Source organism: Branchiostoma belcheri, unplaced genomic scaffold (assembly GCF_001625305.1).
Source record: "Branchiostoma belcheri isolate BF01 breed outbred unplaced genomic scaffold, Haploidv18h27 scaffold72, whole genome shotgun sequence".
NCBI lineage: Eukaryota > Metazoa > Chordata > Leptocardii > Amphioxiformes > Branchiostomatidae > Branchiostoma > Branchiostoma belcheri.
This window is the reverse complement of record NW_017804376.1, coordinates 1,434,184-1,458,658: the sequence shown is the minus strand read 5'-3', so window position 1 is coordinate 1,458,658 and position 24,475 is coordinate 1,434,184. Positions and strand designations below refer to the sequence as shown.

The following is a 24,475-nucleotide window of genomic DNA, read 5'->3' as shown; positions in this document are numbered from 1 at the left end:
CGTGGACTTTCGCACGTATCGACCAGGCCCCGACGTCACCTGCGTGTGTGAGAGTTCTTATCGTTTTGATTGATACTTCACACAATAGACTGTGTCCACTTTACTTAACCTTTGCCGCACTGTCAACATTAACGCACGTCATGTGTACGACGGACGTCACTTTATATTTGTACAGTGACTGTATCATCAGGCGTGTGCACACATGACCTTTGACCCCCAGTCAATTTTCAGCTGTATGGACGTCGGACTTTACCCTTCTGCTTAAATTGTCCGTCAATTTAACGAACTTTACGCATGTGTTACGTGGACCTTGAGATTTGACGTCGTGCAGGAATTGGTTTGTGCCTTTGTAGTTTGGTTTGTCAGTCATGATCAGCTTTGGGGATTTTGTGTTGCATTGAATCTGACCATTGCACAAGCAGTATATATAGACTGCGCGCAGTGTCAGTGCAAATTATTTGAGAACATATAAAATTGTGATGACTGAGCTACTGTAACATAATATATCTATTGATTTTGCTCCGAGTTATAATATATAACGTTACTACTAATACCGACCGTATTCCTAGAATACGTACACATACATCTAATACATTTGGTTTAAGTTTACCGCCATATATATAGAGAGAGGGGAGGGAGGATCTGTAAACGTTAGGTATCAAAGCACTGGTGGGTGGGGGTAATCCCTAACCACAAAAGGTCACAGTACACAGGAGGTAAAGGTCAAGAGGATCTTGAGGCTAAGAGCCATGGGCCCACTTTAGACACAGACTTTTGCAATTGCGGTACTGGCGACAGCGGGAATGCTGTGTAAAGAGAATTCCGGACAACGTAATCCAGTGTCGTCAAATTTCCTGCCGACAAGTCCAAAGTTGTTGGCAGAAAATTTGATGACAGCAAGAGTAGGCAAATTCACAAAAACCCAAAAGTCGTCCCGGATGTCTCAAATCTTTGATTTCTTGTTCCAGGATGGATCCAAATCCGCAGGAACACGGTCCTATCCCCATCAACTGGGCCGATGATGCAGAAGACCCTGGGCACATCCCTATTCTAGACTTCTCCCCCTACAGTCTGCTGAAGGGAGCTGTGGATGAGGACCAGCTGCAGCCGCTCGCCACACAGCTGGTCCAGGCTTTCTCCACCGTGGGATTCGTTTATCTCCGTAACCACGGGATACCAGCTGCTCTGGTGAGGACAGGTTTCATACCAATGTGAATATCTAAAGTTTGTTGTTGTATCCTTTTGTTTATGCCTACAGCTGCAGAGAGGACCCCCAGACCAACCAGCACCTGATGCACTGTGAGCTGCAGGGATGGACCCACCTGCACAGACACAGACTTCCGGAAGGCCAAGGCACAGAACTGGTTTGAGAGCCATAGCAAGAAGCTATCAGATAATGCTAGTTTAGTAATTATGCAAATAAGATGCTGATTAGCATGACATTGGTCCATTGATGGTCGCCCTCTCTACCCATAGTAAATACATGTAAACAAGGAAATGTTACTCAAGCAACTGGATATATTTTGAAAATTGTCACTGTGAAAACTGAAAATTTGACTGTTTTCAAAATTTATCCTGTTGCTTGAGTAGTTAAACAATCCTTTATCTCATTACCTGATGCCTAACCTTCATTGGCGTACATACTATATAATTGCATATATATTGCAATTCTTTTTTACAGTGATGAAATTTCAAACATCAAACCGTTCCATTCTTGCTACCCTCTATTGCGTTGTAGGTGTCCAGGACTTTTGAGCTAGCAGACAAGTTTTTTGCTCTACCGGAAGAAGTGAAAACCAAGTTCTCGCGGCCTGCAGACAAGAGCCATGGATGGGTCTGTTTGGAAAGAGAACGGTATCTGGGGAATTCTTTGTGCTGCATTTCTTGACATTGTTTTATTTGTAACATTTACACAAGAAAAACATATTGTTTTTCCTCTTCTCCAAACACAAAAGGTCAATAACCTGGGCCAGACAGTCTATTATCATGGTGACTAGTGTTGGGTTACATCATGTTGCAATTTTATAGCAAGAGGGATTTAGACTTATACATTGTGCAATTGTCATATGATGGCAATGCTTTTCTTGTACATGTATCTGTGTACTGTGTACTATAGGGTGACTATGGAAAGGCCAGGGGACCTGAAGGAAGCTTTTAATGTGAGGCCACCACATGCCACAGAAAAGGTGATCCCTTTGACACATAACTCTCTGTAGTCGTCACCTGAGAAACAATTGCTTTGTAGAAATAGTAATATATTTACATTTTATTGTTCAAGCCTCCTCCTTGTTGGCTATTGCACTAGTAGCTTACAGGAAAAGCATTATACTTCACCTGAGTTGAGTTGAGGATGACTGCTTTACCTTACTTGTTTAGTAGTCATGTCTTGTCCAGTGACTTTGACCTGTGTTGCCCCTTTTATAGCTGTGGCCAAACGAGGAAGTACCAGAGTTCCAGCAGGCGTCCCTGCAGCTGTATGACAAATGTCGTCAGCTCAGTCTCAGAATAATAGAGCTTATGGCCAGGGGACTCAACATCCAGGTTAGTGCCAAACATACTTTTTGCTACAGACCACACTGACTTGATTACATGTATATGTCAAGAAGACCCATGTGTGCATTTTATTTCCTGAAAAATAGGTATTTAGGCTTCTGTAGGTACATGAATGACAGAGATGACAGAGATTGAAAGGAAAAGAAGAGGGTGCCAGAAGGGCTTGAATCGCCACTCACTTGCAACATCTAGTTTTCGGAGCAAACAGACTGCGGTATAGCCTGTGTTTACCAAGCTCTTGCCACCGGGGGTTAAAGACCCCATCCAACAGGAGCAGGCTAGACTGCAGTACTCCCTCCTTCTGCTAGGTAGCACTGCAAGTACATTCAGTCCTCTTCACTCTGGGAGAAATATAGGTGGTGAAGTATTTGTATTGCAGTAAAGAGGGACAATGCCTTTGAAAATACAAATGGACAAATTGCAAGAAATGTTTTAAATGTTGACTTTGCAATGTTTTCATTTATTTGTTTGTTTGTTTGTTTAGGATAAGGCAGGCCTGCTGTCCATGCACAGTATGATAGGTACAGGACCCAATGGGAGCCTGATGCGAACCTTGCGTTACCCGCCTGTCCCTGAACAGGTGAAAGAAGGACAGATCAGATGTGGAGAACACACCGACTATGGCTCCATTACTTTACTGTTTCAGGACAACGTAGCTGGGCTAGAGGTGTGTGCAATGAAATTTCTTACTTTCATTGGTCGAGCTCCCTCTTGAACCAAACTTACTGGTAAAAGCATCCTCCACTTCACTCTATTCTCCATGAGGGACTGGATTTCCTTTACTTCTGTCAGGCTGGCTTCTGATCTTAAGTTGTCAATGAAGTCTGAGACCCTTAACTTTGATCCCTTATGTGTTCTCAAACAGAAGTATTGTTTTGGGTGTCTAGAGCTGTGTGTCTATCTGTCCAGACAGTTTGACATTACATGGGTGGGGAGAAGATTGATTGATTGATAGGCAGAATGTCTAAAGTTCAGACAAAGAATTTATGGCAAAGGCAGAGAACCAGAGGCCAACATTCAGAAAGCTGAGGATAGCATGAGGGACCCTTCAACACTTCCCGGAAGTCTGACATTTCTGACTTCTTGTTTACGCTACAATATCGCCTTGTATGGTGTCTGATTTATTTTTTTGTTATCCAGGTACAGAACTGTGATGGGGAGTACGTCCCTGCCCCTCCCATCCCCAACACTGTGGTGGTCAACATCGGAGATCTCATGCAACGCTGGACCTCAGACAAGCTGAAGTCTACGGTATGAAACAATACAGCGTGTTAGCTTTACTAATAATAACAAACACAACAACATTGGGTCGTGTGGTATTACTTCTGTTACCCTGCACTTTACAATCAAAAGAATCATTTGGGTTTGGCAACATAAAACAGCAAAAAGAAACTGCAACACTGTATTATTGTTTTACATCAAAACACCCCATACTAGTACTATAAAACATTTGATCCTTGCAAGGACATTATTAGATATATCTTGATATAATGCCTTGATCCTTTAGCCTGGGTTCCATCCTGGTTAGTTTACGTCCGCTCCTACAGTCGCTACCACCAACCATTGTAGGAGCGGACGTAAACTAACCAGGATGGAACCCAGGCTATTGATCCTTGCCACAGCAATAACTTCATCTCCTGCCTTGTTGAAATTCCATTATCCTTTGCAAATGAATACCTACCTTTGACAATGTATAACTTATTTCTTACAATTGCTCTACAGAGCCATCGAGTTCTTCTGCCAGAAACAGAGGAAGGGAGGAAAACTGCCCGTCGGTCCATCGCCTTCTTTGCTCATCCTAACATGGACGCTGTGATCACGTGCCTGGACGGATCCAACAAGTATCCACCAATCACAGCTGGGGAGTACCTGAAACAGAGACTCACGGCTACATATGATGTCAGCTAATACAAACATGTCAATCAAACATTTGACAGCAAATCCAAGAAGAGAGCTGACAGTATCAATAAGTATGCTGGAGAATACCTGAAAACGTGACTGACAGCAACATGATGGTATGAAACATACTTAAGCTAATTCAAAGGTGTCAATCAAACATGTAACAGCCAATCACAGAAGAGAGCTGACAGCAGTAATTGATTCTGGAGCCTTGATTGGCCCCAGAGTAACCAATGACAAGTAATCCTGGGCAGATGTCTGTGCTTATTGTTGATTGGCCCAAAACTGCCCAATCATAGAAGCTATAGTTTCAAGCACCAATAACTTAAGTATATATAACGTTATATATTATTGTTGATATTTCATATCAAAGTGCCTTTGTGTATGAACATGGTACACAATAAACAGCTTTAATATGACTGGATATTTAGTTTATTGTTTTGGGTGGTTAAGTTGTGGGTTTGTGTGTGTGTGTGTTTGTTGTGTGAAGTGAGATCATCAGCATTTGTGATAGTGAGATAGCTGGGAGTAAGTGGGTGGTATGTGGAGGAATTCAGGAAGACACATGTAATGCCCGACTGAATTACATCATACAATCCAATCCACAGTTCCAATGCATTCATGAGACCCCAAAACACATAAGGGAGGTCTGTGAACTCATAGAAGTTCAGTGGTGAACTTGAATGTCACAAAAACTCAAAACACAAACTTACCAGAAGTCTGAAAACTCTAATTTCTCTCTATTTTTGCGTTGCTTATTCAACCAGATGTTGAAATGGTAGATTTTTGCACCTTTTTCTTGTTGCCCCGTTGTCCCACACTCATGCGCTGCTATGTCTGAACAGCAGACGGGCACGAAACGTTATTACCTTCATTCCCAACATCTGCTTGGAGGTATACGTACTGAAACTTAGCCTGGTGACGTCGTTCAACTTTGACCTCCGCGTGCATCCCCGATCGTGGAAGATTCCGGAAGCTTCCCTCAAATAATATTACTAAACAGACCAAAATCTTGCAGTTTGCTGATGACAAATAATCTCCAGAGCACAAAAGCAAAAGATGGGGCGAAGAAGGGAAGTTTTGATGGTACATTTGGAGGAAAAAATCGTCAAAAAACCATCGAAGTTGCTGTGTGTGTTTTACAAGGAAATTAAAACATAGCAGCAAAACGTGTTTCACACTTTCTTTTTTCTTAAGAAATATAAAACTCAATATGATATCAGGTACATTTCTGATACTTTACAAATATATCTTATATTCTGTTAAGGACAGAAAAGATATGCAATATCTAAAACCATTTAAATATTCTGCTCTACAGAATTAGACCGTGTCTTATTGCGTTTCTATGCGGTGAAAATGTTAGACCGGGCATGCACCGGCATGACTTGTTGTAACGTTACCACATGACACCAGAAAACCTGCTAAATACCAACAATTCCTCCCCTTAAACACACGGAAATTGGACCACGACATCACCAGACGCCAGATTAGCAGTTAGAAACTGTCAGAGATTTCGATCGTAAGTATACAATCGTAATATTGTGCCAGTAAAAAGGGTCGCGAAGGGGGAAGTCCTCAAGCAAGCAAAAGTAGGCGGGGAGGGTTGTCTTACCAAATATAACCTACTTTTAATAGTCTTACGAAAATTGTGTTGTACATATAACTTGGTGAACATACTTATATGTGGAAATTTATAAGACAACAGTCTTGTTGCAATGTTTTATAATTCGCTTGTGTTTGTGTGCATTAGTCAAGTGAAAGTTGGCAGCTGAAAGTTGACCCACATAGAATGACCTAGTAACGTTATATATATTTGCAACCTTTGGCAAACAAACACACGCTTGCTTCGTACCCTGTAGTGTACTGATTGTAATCTGATTGTTCCCGATCTTAAAATCGTATTGATGTCTCAGTGATGTTGTATTTATCAAAATGACTTGTGCTGTGTCACAGTGACCTTCTAGACAACTGAACTCATGTAGCCTAGATGTCAGACCCATACGCTTGGCCCACGTCTAGAGTTAGCCAGACAGACTGTGTGGTATAATTTCCTTGGGGGCATGTTGGCATGTTGGCCTACGGTAGTATGTGGGCCGTGGAAACAGTCTGGCACCTAGCATAGAGCTTATGTGACAATTTTGTTCATTGTATTGTTAATATGCATATTGATGTAAAAATTATGTTGATACTGGCAAGGAGATTTAAAAGAGTTTTTTAAAACCACCTCGGTACTGGTAAGGTATCATTGTTCCTTATGAAAATCTTGTTCAGGGATGGAGACACATGTACACAACAGAACGGCCACACCCCCAATGGTTGGGAGTCCTTGGGACGTCTCACCAGAAGACCACGGGCACATCACCATCATACTGTCACTATAATGGTTTGTTAGAAAAAATACACATTTCACATGAATGCCATATTGTGTCCTTCTAAATATTGTTCAGGGATGGAGACACACACACAACAGAACGGCCACACCCCCAATGGTTGGGACGTCCCACCAGAAGACCACGGGCACATCCCGATTATAGACTTCTCCCCCTACAGTCTGCTGAAGGGAGCTGTGGATGAGGACCAGCTGCAGCCGCTCGCCTCACGGCTGGTCCAGGCTTTCTCCACCGTGGGATTCGTTTATCTGCGCAACCACGGGATACCCGCAGCTCTGGTAAGCCTATGACTTAAAGTTGAAGCCTTAATCTAGAGAGAAAGCTATAGACTTACAGAATTATCTCGGGAAACAATTTTTGAGAACATACAATTTTTATAAATCATGTTAGGCAGCAGATAATAGATAGACCACTAAAAATATTTCTACTTGTACTATTGGAATATGCCTTAGCACAGTCACTATCAAAGGCAAGTTTCTTACAATACATTGTAGAGTCAAGGCTGCCCAAGAAGACCACCAGGGGACCAATAAAATCTGGTGTGTGTGGACAGGTTGTTGCTATATAGGATTCAAATGCTTGCATCAATAGGAAACATTATTTACACGTAAGGTACCCCCCCCAAAAGTGGCCATGGTCACATTGGCCATTGGTGGTCCTTATGTGGAGGTGATCACTTGTACACGTTTGACTGTACTTTGAGTTTAAACTGCATGTACACTATGAATAGTATGATGCAGTATAATTGATCTACTATTCCTTTTCTAGGTATCCCAGGCATTTGACTCCTCCAGTAGATTCTTTGAGCTGCCAGAAGAAGTGAAGACAAAGTACACCTTACCGCTGGAGAAGGCCATGAGCCATGGATGGCTCCATCTGGAGAGAGAGAGGTGGGTGGTAACATCAGACTTATACAAAAAACAAGAAATCAAAGATTTCAGATACATTGATGAAGGTTAGACCTCCAGGTAATGAGATACACAAAGGAACTATCACTCAAGCATTTTGTTACTTAAAGATTTTAAACTTCCAGGAAGTATTTTGAGAAAAGCAAGTAAGCTAAGGCAAGATGGCCTAGTTCCTTGTTGTAGGATTTTCATGGGAGCTATGACAAATCTAACAAGATATATGGTAGTACCTTTTTCATCATGAGACTTTTGGATGACACATCTATGACTGTGGTAAGCCTGTCTTAATATGACAAATATTAAGACTTTTGGTGATAACTATTAGAAGAAATGCATACTAGTAATATTGTCACTTTTTTTTTTCTTGCATTTTCCTTTATTGTTTGACTGCATGTATGTTTTTTCTCTTCACACAGAGTGACGACCAAACGGCCACCAGGAATCAAAGAATGCTACGACGTCAGGCCACAGGTCGCCACAGAAAAGGTAGCTACCATCATCTTAACCTTCAGCCTTTCAGTGAAGTGAAATATGTTTTATTTGCTTGCAAATTTGGCCTTTAATGTCTTATTTAGTGGGTCACTTTTCCTGAAGATGGCCAAAGTAAGGAGTGAATAGGAGTATAAACCAAAAGCAGTTTTTGTTGGTTTCAACCTTGATCTAGTGACATTTTAACTTAAGACTATGCTAGACATATGTGTTAATCTTAATGTGAGGACCACAGGAAGAATAGCTGAAGTATCAACCAAATATATTCCATGAGTCAAATGTTAGCTAATGTTTGCTAAATTTTTGTTGTCCACAGATGTGGCCGAGTGAGGAGGTACCAGAGTTTGAGCAGGCGTCCCTGCAGCTGTATGACAAATGTCGTCAGCTCAGTCTCAGAATAATAGAGCTCATGGCCAGGGGACTCAACATCCAGGTCTGTATTGTTGGTCATGTCAGTAGTAATGTATGTGCAGTTGGGTTCATTTTTGTGGGAGGGCACTTTGAGGAGAGCAGTCAAACCTATACAACCATAACCAAACAAGTGGCCACCTGTTCATAAGGACCACCTGGCCAATGTGACCACTTTTTGCTGGATAATTTTTCCCACTGACACACGCATTAGGAATCCAGCCCATAGTGATGAGCACCTGTCAACATAAACAAGATTTTATTGGTCCCCTGAATGCCCTGAATGATCTTTTTGCGTAGTTTTTATGTAACTGGAATCATTATGATCATGATAAACTACCAGTAGTGTTCAAATTGAAGGACATTAGAATCACACGCACCAATGCTCACACACACACACACGCACACACTTGCATGCACACACACACACACACACACACACACGTGCACTCTCTAACACACACAAACACACATGCACTCAAACCCCCCAGAAAATTAAAAAGCAATCACTCAAATAGTAAGCACCCAGTATGAAACCCTGAAAAACCTTTGGTGTTTTCTCAATGTAGACTTTTTCTTCCTGTATCCTGTAGAATGTCTCTCACTTCCTGTCGCTGCATGACAAGATCGGAACAGCGGCTAACGGCACCATGATGCGCATCCTGCACTACCCCCCTCTCCCAGAGCGGGTCAAGCCGGGTCAGATCCGCTGTGCTGAACACACCGACTACGGCGAGATCACCATCCTGTTCCAGGACTCTGTCGGAGGGTTAGAGGTACATGTGTTTTGTACGGAAGTCACTTAGCCTGGCTAAATTATGCTTCTAGCAGCCCTTCCACTGGTCAGACCTGTAGAAGCTTGATAACCAACACCTCTAAGTCAGGAGAATTGGGAACATCCTAATCTGTTTTATTCATGCAAATCTGCCAACATGGACCAATACTATTGTCAGACAGAGTAAACTGTCTGTTACTGTAGTGTTGGAGGCTGTGATGACTGGTTTTCATAGTGACAGAGAATCCTGAGTTCCTATTGGACTAGTTGTCATAGTGATCATGAACCCTAATATCCTATTGGTCTGGGAATGGGAATACTAGTACTAACTGTTGTACTTCAACTAATACAATGAATTGTAGCTTAATGTCCTGTCTTGGGGGCTTTCAATAACATGTATTCTGTCTGATTGATCTTTGGATATCCAGGTGCAGAGCTGCGAGGGAAAGTATGTCCCTGCCCCTCCCATCCCCAACACTGTGGTGGTCAACATCGGGGACCTCATGCAACGCTGGACAGCAGATAAACTAGCCTCCACGGTAGGAAAAACAATTTGTGTTTGTTTTTGTGTGTGTGTGTGTGTGTGTGTGTGTGTGTGTGTGTGAGTGTGTGTGCGTGTGTATCTGTGTTTGTGTGTATGTCTTTGTGTCTGTGTTTTGATATTTGTGGCTAGCATGACTTAAGAAGGTCTACATTGATAGTGATGATATTTGGTTTGTTGGTAGGTCTTGGCAAAACAAAGGTCTGGGCCAATTTTCAGCCTCCTGACAGCTTTCCTTGGCACTGAAGCAAATTTGAGATTTTTATTTATTTTTATTTTATTTTATTCACATGGATTTTTGAGCATTGGATAGGAAGCACTTGTGCTTATGTAAATCCGCTGCTCATAAAACATATACAAATGTAAACATGGATTTTTGAGCATTGGATAGGAAGCACTTGTTGTGCTTATGTAAATCCGCTGCTCATAAAACATATACAAATGTAAACATAAAGATGACATAAAGTATAGCATTAACATAAAATGAAAGTGGCTGGCGCACCTGGACATGGTACATACTATTGTATGTGAGTGCGTGTTTGCGTCTGAATTTCTGTGATTCAATGTAAAATTTTCAAAGTAGGAAAATAGATGCTCTAGTGGAGTCTCTGCTCTTCCTAGTTAAGTCATCTACAACAGAATCAAACCACCGTCATTAATTAATTGTTTGGTAAAAGAAATCATAACCTTCATCTCTAACTTCTTCCATGTCTGTAGATGCACCGAGTACTTCTCCCAGAGACTGAAGAAGGACAGAAGAGCCATCGTCGGTCCATCGCCTTCTTCGTACATCCCAACAAAGACACGCTGATCTCAAGTCTGGACGGGTCCAACAAGTACCCTCCGATCAAAGCTGGGGACTACCTGGACGAGAGACTAACATCTACATACGGGGGCAGCAAGTCTGAAGAAAAAACGGTCAATTGAGAAAGAAAGAAGCGAATTGAACTTGTGATTCAATGGTTGAATCAGTGTTCTTGCCAGCCTGAAAATTTTTTACGTCATCTCGATTTTGTGTGGCAGAATATTGTGTCGAGCGCAAAAGACGCTGCGATCCTGGGGAGGGGGGTCCGTGGGCATGTTCCATGAAAACTTGACCCTCTGAAACTCTGGCTATTCCTGCATTTTGAAGGGGCAAATTTTGCCGGTAGGCTAAGCGTAGTTTCATGACATCTCTTTCCATATCTTTACACACTAGGGCTGCGTACCTAAACGTAACATCAGGTACAGGTACAGGTACTGGTACAGAGGTTTAGGTACAGGTCCGGACCTGTACCTGTACCTGAACAATTTGACAAATTAACACGTGTTCTTCACTTTTTCAATCATGACACAGAAACAATAATAAAGTGTTGGAGGGAAGGGAAAATGACTGACCTCTGACCTGATTTGAGTTTGTTGACCAATCACAACCCTGGATCAGCCACACTCTCGCGATGTCTCGTGAGACTGAGGATCTCAAATCAATCGACGGTGTTTACGTCTTTTCCAGTGCTAATTTTTCGTCTTTGTGGTAGGATTTACCTATCTTTAGTCATATACATGGTATAAACTAGCTATTTCGGTATATACTCGTTACTTCATGATCCGGTATTTTGGACCTGTACCGAAACGATTTTTACGGTATTGGACCGGTACAGTGTACCGGTCCGCAGCCCTATTACACACTGTTGTTTGTCTGTCAAAGATGATGGATTGGGCAAAATTTTTTGACCGTCATGAGTGGCAAAATTCTGTCAAATGACGGAAGATGGAAGCTGCCTAAAACACTGGATTGAATTCAAGTATTCTATAGCCCCAATGCTACGAATGATACATTCAAGTATCCTGATTGGTTGAAATGTAAACCAATGATGAAATGTTGAATATATGACTGAAGACTTTAGTAACCTGTGATTTAATTTGAATTTATCGTTCTAGGGTCCTGATTGGTTAAAAATGTTAATCAATGGTGAGGTGTAGAAGGTAATGAGAAAATTGCTTAGCAAAATTATAAATGCTGCTGAAGCCTATTGTAAGGGCAAAGGATAGTTTCGAATTAAACCTGAGCTTCTAGCATTCTGATTGGCTGAATACACAATGTAGCAACCAATCACTGTAATATGATAGCACACAAGTGGAGCTGAGCTTTCTGATTGGTCAAGTACCAGCCAATCATGTAACACATGAATTTTTACCTCCTTATTATGTTGGTACTTTCCATGTTTCCATTTTGTGTAGGATGTTGGTGGATTGTTCATTGTATAGCCTTGTGTCTGCTTATTGTGTCATTACAGTACTATAAATACATGTATATAAAACAACAGATATGTGAGAGATTTCTCAATGATAACAGAAGCTTGTTGGTCTGTTCCAAGATGAAGTTTTTACACATTGTACCAAGATTTCTCCCATATATGGCACAACTCCTTCCACACATCTGATTAAAAATCTACATGGGTGGTGAGTCTGGGAGTGGGTCATTTCATAAAGTTTACCTTTGGGTGGGTATTTGGTTACTTCATTTACAGGTAGGACAAGTCTGAAGGTAACCTGGCATGCCCTGGGTGGTAGTAAGTGGGTAGTATCTGTATCTGTATAGCCGGTATAACCGCCTTTCGGCGTAACACACCAGCTTCGCAGGCACGCGGCGCGGCAGCAGTTGGCTATATTACACCGATCGACTTGTTACACCTAACCCTTGAACTTCTAGCTCTAGACATTGTTTAAAGCTATCTCTACCAGGCTTCGGGAGGCGGCTGGAAAAAGGTAGAAATCGGCCAAATAGAGAGATAGCATGCCAAGGGAGTTTGTCTGCTGGAGAGAACAGTTTGCCACTCCCGAAGCCTGGTAGATGCTACGTGGGTGGTACATGGAGGAATTCAGGAAGTCGTTGACTGTTAAACAAATGTACATGTACAATCCTCTCCACAGTTCCATAATGCATTAAGAAAGCCAAAAAAACACTACCAGGAAGTCTGAAATATCCGATTTCTTGTTTATTGTATTAGAGTTCACACAGTTATGTCTCACAGTGGTCGACAGCGTAACCAATGAGCTTGGCATAACTAAAGAAGCGAACAAGGTTCATAGGTTCTTCTTTAGATACCCCAGGTAGTTTTGCATTGCAGTACCTGCTGACTCATAAACATCGAACTGGTTAAGAAAGCCGTGGAAGCCATGTTTGTAATGATCATGACTGACCTTGGCGCCAGCCTTCTGGAGCCTCTTGGCGAACATCACGCCATCGTCCCTCAAAACGTCATACTCACACGTCATCACAAACGTCGATGGGAGACCTTTGAAGTCGGCATCGTCTGCCATCAACGGGGCAAAACGTGGGTCCAAAATGATCGCTACGTTCGGAATCTCGGGAAATTTGATGCTTCCCTTCTTTACGGATTTAACGACCACTTTGTGATCCACGTACCCGGCATACTGAGATTTCTTAAGCTGCTCACTCGTATGGTTGTTGGTTTTGAAAACCTCCTTAAAAGACAAGTCATTGCTAAGATACCACAGCCAAAACGATACCATTGAATCTTTAGTTAGAGTGTTGAGATGACCATGGTCGGTGTAGGAAGGTGTGTTAAAGTCTAGAGCCTGCAGAGCTGGGTAGAGGAGTGCCTGTGTCTTCAGCTTAGGAAGACCCTTTTCTTTAGTAAGTGCGAGAGTGACTGCTGCGGCGAGGTTCCCACCAGCACTGTCCCCACTGATGCCGATACGTGTGCGATCTACGTTGTACAGCTCCGCGTTTTGGAGGAAGAACTTTGTAGCGGCAACGCAGTCGTCAAACGCAGCCGGAAACAAATGTTCTGGGGCGAGTCTATATCTGTCAAATGATGGGAAATACGTTTATGTCATAGACTAAAGACAGGAAACAATAAATTAGAAATTGTGTTTCATACATTAATTGCGACCACATCCTTGAACCCAGGACATACCTGGTCAAAAAAATGCCAATCTCTGCCAACTCAGTTTATAGAACCGAAACATACAAACTTAGCATAAATTAACGCCACCCAAAAAACAATACTTCCGTCCCGGAAGTGATAACTTCCACTACCATGCACCTTACCAAAGTTTTGCCATTAGACGCACAAACTGGTGTCAGTGGTGGGATTCTGGCAAACCCACACCATCGAAAGAACTGGAGACTATGACATTAGCCAATTGCAAACTTTTCTCAAAATTCCACATGACATAACGTTAGTTTTACCATGGAGGTAGAAAAACGTGTCTTTTAACTCCATGGTTTTACACAGAGGGTATTAAAAAACGCTGAATACTTACTCCACGGACACAACAACAATCCCAAGCTGTTTAGCAATGTGGGCCGTTAGCGGATCATAGCCATCTGGAAACAACATGTGTGAAACAACATGTGTGAAAAATGTGTGAAAAAATATACCTAAGCTAGCCTGGGTATAGTCTAGTTGTTAGCTTTAGCCATAAACAGTTACTCAAGCAACTGGATATGATTTTGGAAACGTACACTCTGACGTTTCAGGTTAGCATCCACTACCATTCGTCAGTGACACTGGAGAGTTGTCAGAAAAGCAGGTTTATAGTAGTAAGTAATTGTCCTTGGTACAAACTATTGCGACAAAACCTTGATTTCGATCAGAGCAAGGATCAGAGCTTACCAACATTCAGAAGAACCCAGCCACCTCCATGGATGAACACCAGTCCCGGGACTTTGGTTCTACTCTTCGCCGCTGACTCAGGGGTGTAGACTCGGACTTTAACCCCGTTGAACGTGGCGTCCGAAATTTGCAGTCCCTCTCGGTAAGACGTGCCTTGTAACTTCAGACCAACGCCTATCAATGCGTTCACGATGGACCGGGTGTTACGAGGCTGCGTGCCTACGCCGACGTACTCTGCAAGTTTAGCCTTCACAAAAAAATGATACCAACGTCACGGAAATTTTACATGGTATCTTATGTCCTTAATTGATAATAAAAGAGTACAGTTCAAACATAAGTTTAAAGTACAAAGTACCATCATGGTCCGACACCTCATCAAGTACAACGAATGGTGAGGATAGCTTTTAAGAGCAGAAGGATATGGTAAAAGGCTTTATAATTCTAGAGTAAAAAAAGCTTAATTTATAACAATGCAGAACTGAAAATGCCTTAGGACCAGGGCTGTCTCCAGGACATGTGCAATACACTCTTTTTTTTCTTGTGAGGGGAGAATTTGACCCGATTTACGCAATATACTAGTACTGTACATTTACTTCTGAAGTTAATTACGTGAAGTAACTTTCAAATATGTTTTTGAAGACCCCAAAAGGGTCGGCAAGTTTTGCTAGGGTAGGTCGGGAAACCAGAAGCACTAGTTACGTAGTAGGCCTTACGTACCAGGTTCTTTGCTGTTTTGAACATCATGCCCACTACTTTAGCGAACAGTCTTGGTTCTGCGATGCCCTGTGGTACGGGCTCGTCACAGTAGTACGCCAGAAAAACCGCCACAGCCACAAACACCAGGGCCGCCTTCAACACTGCCATGTTTCTTCCGTGTCTGGGCAAAGTACAACAACAGAATCCACACGTACTCTTTCAGCCTCTACGTTGGAAAGATATGTATTTGCCTTAAAACTAGCCTAGATGCCAATATGTTGTCAGAGCCACTGTACACAAGCCAGCTCCTTAGCCTGTTGCTCGGCCTAACTTAGCGGGTAAATCTTCTGTGGTAAATTTCCTTGGGGACATGTTGGCCCTAAAGCCGAGAAGCTGGCTTGTACACTGACCCTGGCAACAGTATATATGACACATCATGCTATTGGAAAAACAATGCAGGTTTCATAGCGACGTCGACTCTTAAATCCGATATACCAGAAATTGTTACGTTTCTCGCTAATTTTCTTACTTTACTGACTTGCTCTAGACAGCTGAAATCCCTCCAATCTTGTTCACTCTTCAGGAGTTCTCAGACTCTGATCACCTGTTCTATGGACCTTTGGGCGGACACGCCCACTTTTGGGACAGGACCTTGAACGCATAGGTTACCTATGAATTTATTACCCATTTTTTGTTTATTTATAATGATTGTCAACAAATGAACAATTTAAGATGCAAATACACTGACAGCAAACATTCATGAAATGACATTCATATGTACTGATAATGATTTTTTTCAATCGTAGAGATCCTGGGTAAATTCTGGAAACGTTTTGAGAAAACTGATGCAGTGCACACTCAAGTCGCAAGAGGCGCTTTTGCACGGCTGCTGCAGCAAGGATTTGGGCTGAGTTGAGGAATTTTTGGGTATCGATATCGTTCGGATTGGGCCTTCGTGTGGGCTGGCAACCACCTGTTAAATGGACACAGGGTGTGTTGAGTTGTCATAGCTTTATTCTGACATGCAATGAGGTAACATTGACTTTAATATAGGCTAAAGCATGCAGCACCACATGTGTATGTGTTGGGAGAGGGGGGGGGGCATTTATTGTAAAGGACCATGCATCTACTACTATTACTGTCACAGTGAGAATACCGAAACATAAGAAGAATTTCTTCGATTGGGTCTTGAAGGGAGTAAACAGACATTCAGGAGACAGTGCATGCGTACTGAGTCTAGCTATACAAGGCAATGTTTTAACAATATGAACGTTTTGCTTATTAACCTTACATTTTCAGTGTTCTTAAACAAAGGGGGCGTGGTCGTAGCGTTTCTAGAGCGTCAGATTGGTGAAGAACACAAGAAGTTTTGGTGGACTTGGATGAGAAAAGTCAGCGAGGTAAGGGCCGTTCCCATGTTCTATCATTGCTCTATCTGAGATGTTTAATATCTGTACTGTACACCATATACTGTCCAAATACTACAACATATTTTTCGTACACTAGAAATCACCCATCTCATATTATTGTAATAGTAACATTTTAGTTATAAGTATAGTTAATGTTACTAGAATATTAGCATCATGCATCACCTCATGCATGTTGACGATGACTTAACATTACAACAACAACGACAACGAGTTATCTGAATGTCGAGATCTATCTAACAAACCTTGATCGATGTTATAAAGAAGAAGTGTGTATTTCTTCATGTTGCCCAGACAGAGCCATGGTAGTGAAGTCAGCCCTGGTGTTTGTAGTCGTGGCAGTTCTCCTGACGTATTACTGCAACGAGCCGGTCCCACCAGACATCGCACATCCAACACAGTTCGCTTCATTCGGGGTTGTCATGAGAACAGTATGGAACATGGTAAGGTCTGGTGATAAATACATTTACTTTGGTAAACACTTTTGATGGTAATAAGATATGCCAAGGACTTGTATATTGTCCTTGGATATGCCAAAAACAGTTACTCAAGCAACTTCAATATCTTCAAAGGTTCTGAGTTTGAATCCTTAGCAGGCCCCAGTGTTGTGCCCTTGGGATAGGCACTCTGCTTGTTGCTTGTCTGCATAATTTTTAAACTAAAATAAGAGAATTTGAATTAACATTATCATCATAGGCCGTATCTAAATATTTTTTTTCTTTCTGCTTTCCAGGCCATACTGGGAGAGTACCTCGGTATAGGGACTGAGCCACAGAATCTACGCTACATCCTCGGTTCACTGATAGGTGCTGCCCAGAGAGTAAAAGGGACATCTTACCGTGAGGGTCTGGACTGTAGAGATACCATGTTTAACAGGGTCAGAGTACGTGTGTACGAACCCGTGTCAGTGGCAAAGAGCGGAGCCAAAGTGCCAGGTCTGGTGTACATCCATGGAGGGGGCTGGATTATGCTGAGTGTTGGTAAGCCAATATGTTATTGGTTTGAACTTGACTGCCAGTTGTGTTAACTTTAAGTATACTCCCCACTGAGATCATGTAGATTTCTTGAAAAGATATAATATAAGTTTGTAATGTCACTCAGTATATAAACAGTAAAAGAAAACAAAACTAAATACATGTATATATAAATGCGCAATCAACTGCTTGTTAAAGTAAGTGAACTTTTAAATGATTGTTGTGATGAAAGTGTATTTTTTTTGTTCCAGTTCATTTAATAAACATTGTGTATCACTCAAATGAATCTCAATTTGTTCACAGATGTCTTTGATGAGCTGACGGCTCGTGTTGCCAAAGAGTTGGGGATTGTGGTTGTGTCTGTGGAGTGAGTACCTTACTGTATGAAGACCTTACTGTATTTTATCCACCATTGCATGCAACTGTCACAGTAGACAAAATTTTATCTTGTGGTAGAAAATAATATAAAACTATTAACATTCAATTTTGCAACCTTCACAGGTACCGACTTGCTCCAGAACATGTGTTTCCGGCTGCGTTTGACGACTGCGTTGCTGCTACAAAGTTCTTCCTCCAAAACGCGGAGCTGTACAACGTAGATCGCACACGTGTCGGCATCAGTGGGGACAGTTCTGGCGGTAACCTCGCCGCAGCAGTCACTCTCGCACTCGCTAAAGAAAAGGGTCTCCCAAAGTTAAAGACACAGGCACTCATCTACCCAGCTCTGCAGGCTCTAGACTTTAACACACCTTCCTACATCGACCATGGTCATCTTAACACTCTGAGTAAAGAAAAGATGATATCATATTGGCTGTGGTATCTAAACAATGACTCATCCTTTAAAGAAGTGTTCGGAGCCAACAACCACACAAGTGAGCAGCTAAAGAAATCTCAGTATGCCGGGTACGTGGATCACAAAATGGTACGACCCAACCTGCGGCCAAAGGTCGTTACACCCGTAAAGAAAGAAAGTATAAAATTTCCCGAGATTCCGAACATAGCGACAATTCTGGACCCACGTTTTGCCCCGTTGATGGCAGATGACGATGATCTGAAAGATCTCCCACCAACGTTTGTGATGACGTGTGAGTACGATGTTTTGAGGGATGATGGAGTGATGTACGCCACCAGACTTCGGAAGGCCGGGGTAAGGGTGGAACACGATCATTATGAACGGGCCTTTCACGGCTTTTTACCTCAGAATGATGTGAATGAGGTAGCAGAAACAGCTGTGCAGAACTACATCTCATATCTGAAGAAGAACCTTTGAAGTTGAAAACTTTCTGTCAAACCAACCCAGCGAAAAAAGTAGCCAAGTTTTGAGTTATATACATCAACGTTTAACGTTACATACATGTACATTATTTGTACTCTCCAAGAGGGTTTGAGTTTCTGCTTATTTTTGACATGTTTTTAATAATTTCTATCAGGCTTTTCCCCACTCAGGTGCCATATGGGATACTCTCTTGCCAATTTGCTACAGTCTTGCAGCTACCAAAAGATTTGCTTGGAGATTACACTACACACACGCACTAGTTATGAAATGAGGGATAAAGATTTGCAGTAAACCTACTATGTAAACCAATTCCTGTATGTGCATGTGTCAATTTATATATATATATATAAATATGTATATAGATTATAGATTTATCATGCAGCTAACCAATATACACAAATGGTATTATGATGCTGGTTTTGTCTTGGTTTCATTTAGAGTACAAAAGTTGTACAATAAGTCAAGAGACCTTTGGTATTATATCTTGCCTGATGTAGTAGCAAGATATGAAATGACAATTTATAATGTGTATTACACTGTGTACCAAGTGTCTTGTGCCAGAATGAAAATGTTGATTATTATGTGATATTAAACTTTATTAAAGTTGTCATCAATATAAAGGAGACAAACTTACACGAATCTTTCTACTTCTTAATTATGACATGATCATTTAATATTTAAAAGGTCTAATAGTCGCAAGTCGCGAAGCAAAATTGTTGAGAATGCCTCACAAATATAAAAGTTGATTTCTTGCACCTCCAAAAATCCTACGAGCGCTCCTGCCGACTCTTGTGGGAACTGCAGCCCATCCTCCCAGGTATGGAGCATGCTCAGTCCACGCCCAATTTGGAGTTGTCGAATTTCAAGATGGCGTGATGTTGGTGCCCTTCTGTGGAGCCACTTCGTGTACAACTCTCATGTTGGCTCGCCAAGGGTCGCCTGTGGCTGCAGATTGCGTTTGTTCGATAGTTGAAAGGCTGAATTCCTTCCTGTAGGTTTTCGTGCGTCGCTGCTTTTTGTGGTGTCATCAAAAAAGCCAGCTGGGTCAGAGTGCACTCAACCAGAGCGGAGCTCCCCGCTGCTACTTGGATATTCGCGAAACGACGCCGGGACATCGACTGGTCTGAAATTCTCCGAAAATCTTGCCAAGACAGCGGCTTTCTCGGCCAGACTGGATTACTCGCGCCGGAAGAAGGGTTGATTGTTTGTTTGTTTTTTGCTGAGACGCGGAAAAAACACCACCCCTCCCCAAGATGGCGGACGACGAAGTTTTGTTCGAAGACGTGTACGAACTGTGTGAGATCATCGGAAGGTGAGTGGCGATTTTTCCTTCTTGTTTACTCAAGACTGAAGACGAGTTCCTCAAGTCCCACACCCATATCTTGTAGACACCTTAACGTTGCCCTATCCCTCGTATATTGAAACCTCTGCAAAATAATACCTTTCCGACATACTACATGGAAGTCCAAACCCCAATTTACTTCCGACATGAATTTGGTACGAAAAACATAACTTACATCATATTTCAAGATAACATTGCGAGTTTATTCGGTTTAGAAATGGTTTGTCAAATTATTAAATAGAGTAAAATAGTGGCATAGAAAGAACCGTGTAGATGATACGAAGCCGTACACGTAACTTGACGAAATTATGTTTTTGAAATTGAAACTGACGTCGTGTTTATGAAACTGACACAACATCAGAAAATCCTGCGTTTGTTTTGTTGGGAGGGCGTGAGGGACATAACCCAGGGGACCGATCATTAATCACCACGGGAGGGTGCAGTGCGTGATCCAACACAACAGGAATCCTACTGGTTCTACCTGCTAGCCCGGCCTCCCTCCACCCGCCATGAATAATGGAAACTCTGTCGCTTCATTTGTGTGAAAATGGCCAATTTCTTGGTAATCAGTGCAGAGACAGACCTGTGATGGTGGATGTGGTGTCTTCATCCTTACTGCCTCTGTGGTGGCCTGCAAATTGTTTTCTCACCTACTATTAGTATTAGAAAGAGGTGCTCTTATTTAATTTCCCACCAAGCTAGCAGTAGGGAAAACGCTGATGTCAGTGAGGTGTGGGGAGGTCTATAAAGATAATATTCTCTTCTCGCAAAACCACATCTGGACAGACAAGGTTGCACACAGGTGCCATAAATTTTCCTCCAGATAAACAGCAAGATTCCTGCTACCTGTTTTTTCTACTATGTACCTAAAGTAAAAGAAACATCGTTAAATCACACAGTCTTTTACAGCTGTGGAGAAGAACGTTGGTGTTGTTCGTTCGTAGTTCCTCTGCGTTTGGAGCGCGAGCCTTGGGGGATATGGTGGTAGAGTGAGAGATTACGGGGCATTGGGTCTGTGATTGGTCAGCTTATGAAACCTTGGATTAGTGCCAGGGAGGATGCTGAGGTGACAGGAGGGTGAAGACAAATCACTTCTTTATTTCTTTATTTGAATTTACCACATGCAAAAACAAGTGGAAGGGAGGACAAAACAGGTGTATCAACGCCTTTACAAGTTGTCCTCCCAAACCTGAAATGATGATACAAAACAATACGGAACCAAGTCAAACAATAAACATTAGACATAAGACATCAAAAATCAGTAGGCATGAAATATACAATTTGGTAAAAGTTATACACAGAATTGATTATGTACAAAAATTATCAAATGTCATTATGTACAGATTAAAAAACTAATTATGATACTAATGCGGCCTTAAAGCAGTGCATGAGGCACACCCACAAGATGATACTTCATATCTGAAGGATCGGTTATCAGGGATTAGCAGCGATTTTCCTGGACTTTTCAGGGTGGAAACTCTGTTTGTTTTGAACATTTTTTTTTCAGATCAAGGATCAGGGTTTACCTATCCTTGGCATGGCAACAAACCCCCCTTGGGAGGTTGATTGTTATGTGTGATCTCTCGGGATATGAGGGTTAAGCTTGTGTGTTTTTACTATGATTACTGGGTGCTTTTCCGACTTTACAACCTTTTCTTCCTTTGTTGAAACCCAAACAAACTGGATGAAATTTTAGAACCTCTGATGTTTTTGAGTCTCAGTATTTTCTGTTTGCATTACATGTGCTTTAAAAACGTCTAAAAGACTTGATATTTCTTTTTCTGGAAAGAAAAATCTAATTTTGATTGCACATATAAGTAGCATGTCATTTGAATTTGAAACTGTTTTTGGTCACACAAGCTCAGTCAAAGCTGCCCAAGAGGACCACTCAGGGGACTGATAAAATCTGGTCTATGTGGACAGGTGGTCATTGTAGATAGCTTTTAATGCTTGTGTCAATGGGAAAAATCATCTAAGGGACCACCAAAAAGTAGACAAATTGGCCATGCGGCCTTTATGTAGAGGTGATCACTTGTACACTACAGGTTTGACTGTACGTCTTTTAGTTTTTTGTCAGGAACTGTAGATGCCAAGATTGTTTTTTGACAGGTGGTTGAAATGTAGCTTGAATTTTTTTCTTTTCTTAGACTAGAGACTTTTCTATGTGTGTCTTTGAACTCAAATTAAGTACCTAATACATCTGTTGTCGAATTGGACAATACAAAACAATGGCCCCATATGGCCAAAAAGAAGAATTACTAGAAGGTTTACTTGTTTGTATACTGCAGTATATAAAAGAGAAGGCATTGTCACAGACAACAAAGAAGTGATTAAAGGGATTAAATGCAAATCTAAGCCCTGGAGACAATAGACAATATGTATATGTAAGTGATTTTATCTTACCATAATGCATTGTTTTAGAGGAGATGTCGCTATGGAAATTTAAGAACCATATGTAACATATTGGACTCAGTATTTACTCTATTTTGTCTTCATAATTATGATTGAAGACAATATAGAGACCAGTTACTAATTCTGCTAATTCAACAGTTTTGTGCTAAAAAAGACAGTTGGCTACATGTACAACTCACTGATGATTGGCCAAACCTGTACCTAAACCTCCGTACCTGTTTCTAAACCACTGTACCTGAATCAAAATCCCTGTACCTGTATCTAAACCTCTGTACCTGTATCAAAATCCCTGTACCCAATATCTAAACCTCTGTACCTGTATCAAAACCTCTCTTAGTCTACCTGTATCTAAACCTTTGTATCTGTATCTAAACCCCTATACCTGCATCTAAACCTCTGTACCTGCACAGTACCTAACCCCTGTACCTGTACCTAAACCTCTGTACCTGTATCTAAACCTCTGGTATGGTACCTGTACCTAAAATCTGTCACAGTTCACAGCCCCTGAGCCAAGTGCTTATTAACAGTATGACAAGGCGGACTGGCTGGTGTTGTCTCCCACTGGGATCACACAAGGCCTCATTTGGAGTCCCCATAGGTTAAGGGTCAAGTAATTACCCGGGAATGAGTCTGTTCTCTAGTCCGGGGTAGTGTGGGGGCGGGACATGATGACTTATTGGTGATTAGTTGCCATATGGGACTAATGACTGGTTCCATGAGGGAAAGAAGTGGAAAATTTGAGTTGGGGTTTACGAAAAATGTAGATTGTTAGAATGGTTTGGAATAGGTATAATTCTCAGTGGGTGTAATTTCTATGTTACCCAAAGGCAAAAGTATTACATGCAGCTGATTACATGTAGTATCTTTTAACATTGTCCCAATAGCACTGACTTCTTGTATGTTACTAACTTAGTTCAAATATGTTGTATTACCATTACCAAATCATGCACATATTTTACAACATTTATGGTAACATAATACTCAACAACATTGGCTTCTTTTGTTACCAATTTTCATATCCTTGATTAGCTGTATTGTAAAATGATAAAATTTGATAACCCTATCATGTCATTCTTTAATGTATAAAGACAATCGGCATTGGATTTATATTTAATTTGTTTCTGTTTAAAACTTTTATTCATCTCAGTAGCATTTTAGTTTTACTGCTTTACATGTATAGTGGGGCCCTGGAAAACATACATTACGAATGACATCTAGACCTACAATAAATATAACAACTCATAATATACAACTGTACTTCCTACTCTGATATTGATAGACCTGAACAGCTGTCCAAATCTGTTTCTATGATATTTGCCCTCTGACCCGTTCATATCCAATATGAACGTCCAGACCACAATTCATCAATATCTCATAATCTATAAGAAGGTCGATAGCTCACCCATATTTCTCACTAGGCTGTTTGAGCGTAGGGGCCCCCTACGCTGTGATTTGGACCCCCTACGCTGTGATTTAGCCCCCTACACTGTGTTTCAACCAGCGTACTGAGCGTAGGGGTGGTTTTTGGGGGCAGAAGCTTCATTAATCTTTAAAAAAATGAAAATATAACTAAAGAATGAAGCTATAACAGAGGGAAAACAAAATCTGTCCCCCAATAAACAATAAATAGTGTCTTAAGTGGTTAATATGAGTTACAAAATTTTTTTGGGAGAATATCAGGCCCATGTTTTGGGGACTCGGTGCGTGACTCGCGCCACAGAAAGTTGCCCTTCTATACCTGACCCCTACGCTGTGAAAAA

At 41.5% G+C, this 24,475-nt stretch overlaps 5 protein-coding genes across 28 annotated transcripts in view; 4 read left to right on the top strand and 1 right to left on the bottom strand.

Annotated features, from left to right (window-relative positions):
* The first annotated feature begins 4 nt into the window (after window positions 1-4).
* LOC109485075 (UPF0676 protein C1494.01-like) lies at window positions 5-4,844 on the top strand. The gene is made up of 8 exons (XM_019788505.1): window positions 5-337; window positions 969-1,188; window positions 1,739-1,854; window positions 2,117-2,186; window positions 2,425-2,541; window positions 3,038-3,220; window positions 3,694-3,804; window positions 4,276-4,844. The coding sequence occupies exons 2-8, from the start codon at window positions 970-972 to the stop codon at window positions 4,459-4,461; spliced, it is 1,002 nt and encodes a 333-aa protein (XP_019644064.1). The 5' UTR covers window positions 5-337; window position 969; the 3' UTR covers window positions 4,462-4,844.
* Window positions 4,845-5,794: 950 nt separating this feature from the next.
* On the top strand, window positions 5,795-11,150 carry LOC109485074 (UPF0676 protein C1494.01-like). Its single transcript, XM_019788504.1, has 8 exons — window positions 5,795-5,971; window positions 6,900-7,120; window positions 7,611-7,732; window positions 8,167-8,236; window positions 8,556-8,672; window positions 9,241-9,423; window positions 9,851-9,961; window positions 10,681-11,150. The coding sequence occupies exons 2-8, from the start codon at window positions 6,902-6,904 to the stop codon at window positions 10,888-10,890; spliced, it is 1,032 nt and encodes a 343-aa protein (XP_019644063.1). The 5' UTR covers window positions 5,795-5,971; window positions 6,900-6,901; the 3' UTR covers window positions 10,891-11,150.
* A 1,688-nt stretch (window positions 11,151-12,838) lies between these two features.
* LOC109485003 (arylacetamide deacetylase-like) lies at window positions 12,839-15,902 on the bottom strand. Of its 3 annotated transcripts, none has more exons than XM_019788377.1 (5): window positions 15,814-15,902; window positions 15,306-15,510; window positions 14,589-14,835; window positions 14,236-14,299; window positions 12,839-13,774 (listed from the first exon to the last, which is right to left on the bottom strand). In XM_019788377.1, exons 2-5 carry the CDS (start codon window positions 15,450-15,452, stop codon window positions 13,030-13,032), a joined length of 1,203 nt encoding a protein of 400 aa, XP_019643936.1. In that variant the 5' UTR covers window positions 15,453-15,510; window positions 15,814-15,902; the 3' UTR covers window positions 12,839-13,029. The 3 variants fall into 3 exon arrangements, with proteins under 3 accessions (XP_019643936.1, XP_019643935.1, XP_019643937.1); XM_019788376.1 differs by having other exon boundaries at window positions 15,306-15,465; window positions 15,814-15,885; XM_019788378.1 differs by having other exon boundaries at window positions 15,823-15,877.
* Window positions 15,903-16,163: 261 nt separating this feature from the next.
* LOC109485001 (arylacetamide deacetylase-like) lies at window positions 16,164-19,514 on the top strand. Its single transcript, XM_019788373.1, has 6 exons — window positions 16,164-16,275; window positions 16,584-16,684; window positions 17,006-17,154; window positions 17,445-17,691; window positions 17,989-18,052; window positions 18,187-19,514. Exons 3-6 carry the CDS (start codon window positions 17,014-17,016, stop codon window positions 18,953-18,955), a joined length of 1,221 nt encoding a protein of 406 aa, XP_019643932.1. The 5' UTR covers window positions 16,164-16,275; window positions 16,584-16,684; window positions 17,006-17,013; the 3' UTR covers window positions 18,956-19,514.
* A 265-nt stretch (window positions 19,515-19,779) lies between these two features.
* Window positions 19,780-24,475, top strand: part of LOC109485058 (peripheral plasma membrane protein CASK-like) — a 150,122-nt gene continuing 145,426 nt past the window's right edge. For 17 of the 22 annotated variants that reach the window (XM_019788481.1, XM_019788479.1, XM_019788465.1 and 14 more), the window contains exon 1: window positions 19,781-20,273. In XM_019788481.1, the coding sequence (XP_019644040.1) occupies window positions 20,215-20,273 (59 nt within the window). In that variant the 5' untranslated portion in view covers window positions 19,781-20,214. Of the gene's footprint in view, window positions 20,274-24,475 lie in introns of all 22 variants that reach the window. The other 5 variants (XM_019788483.1, XM_019788475.1, XM_019788469.1 and 2 more) reach the window with 2 other exon arrangements.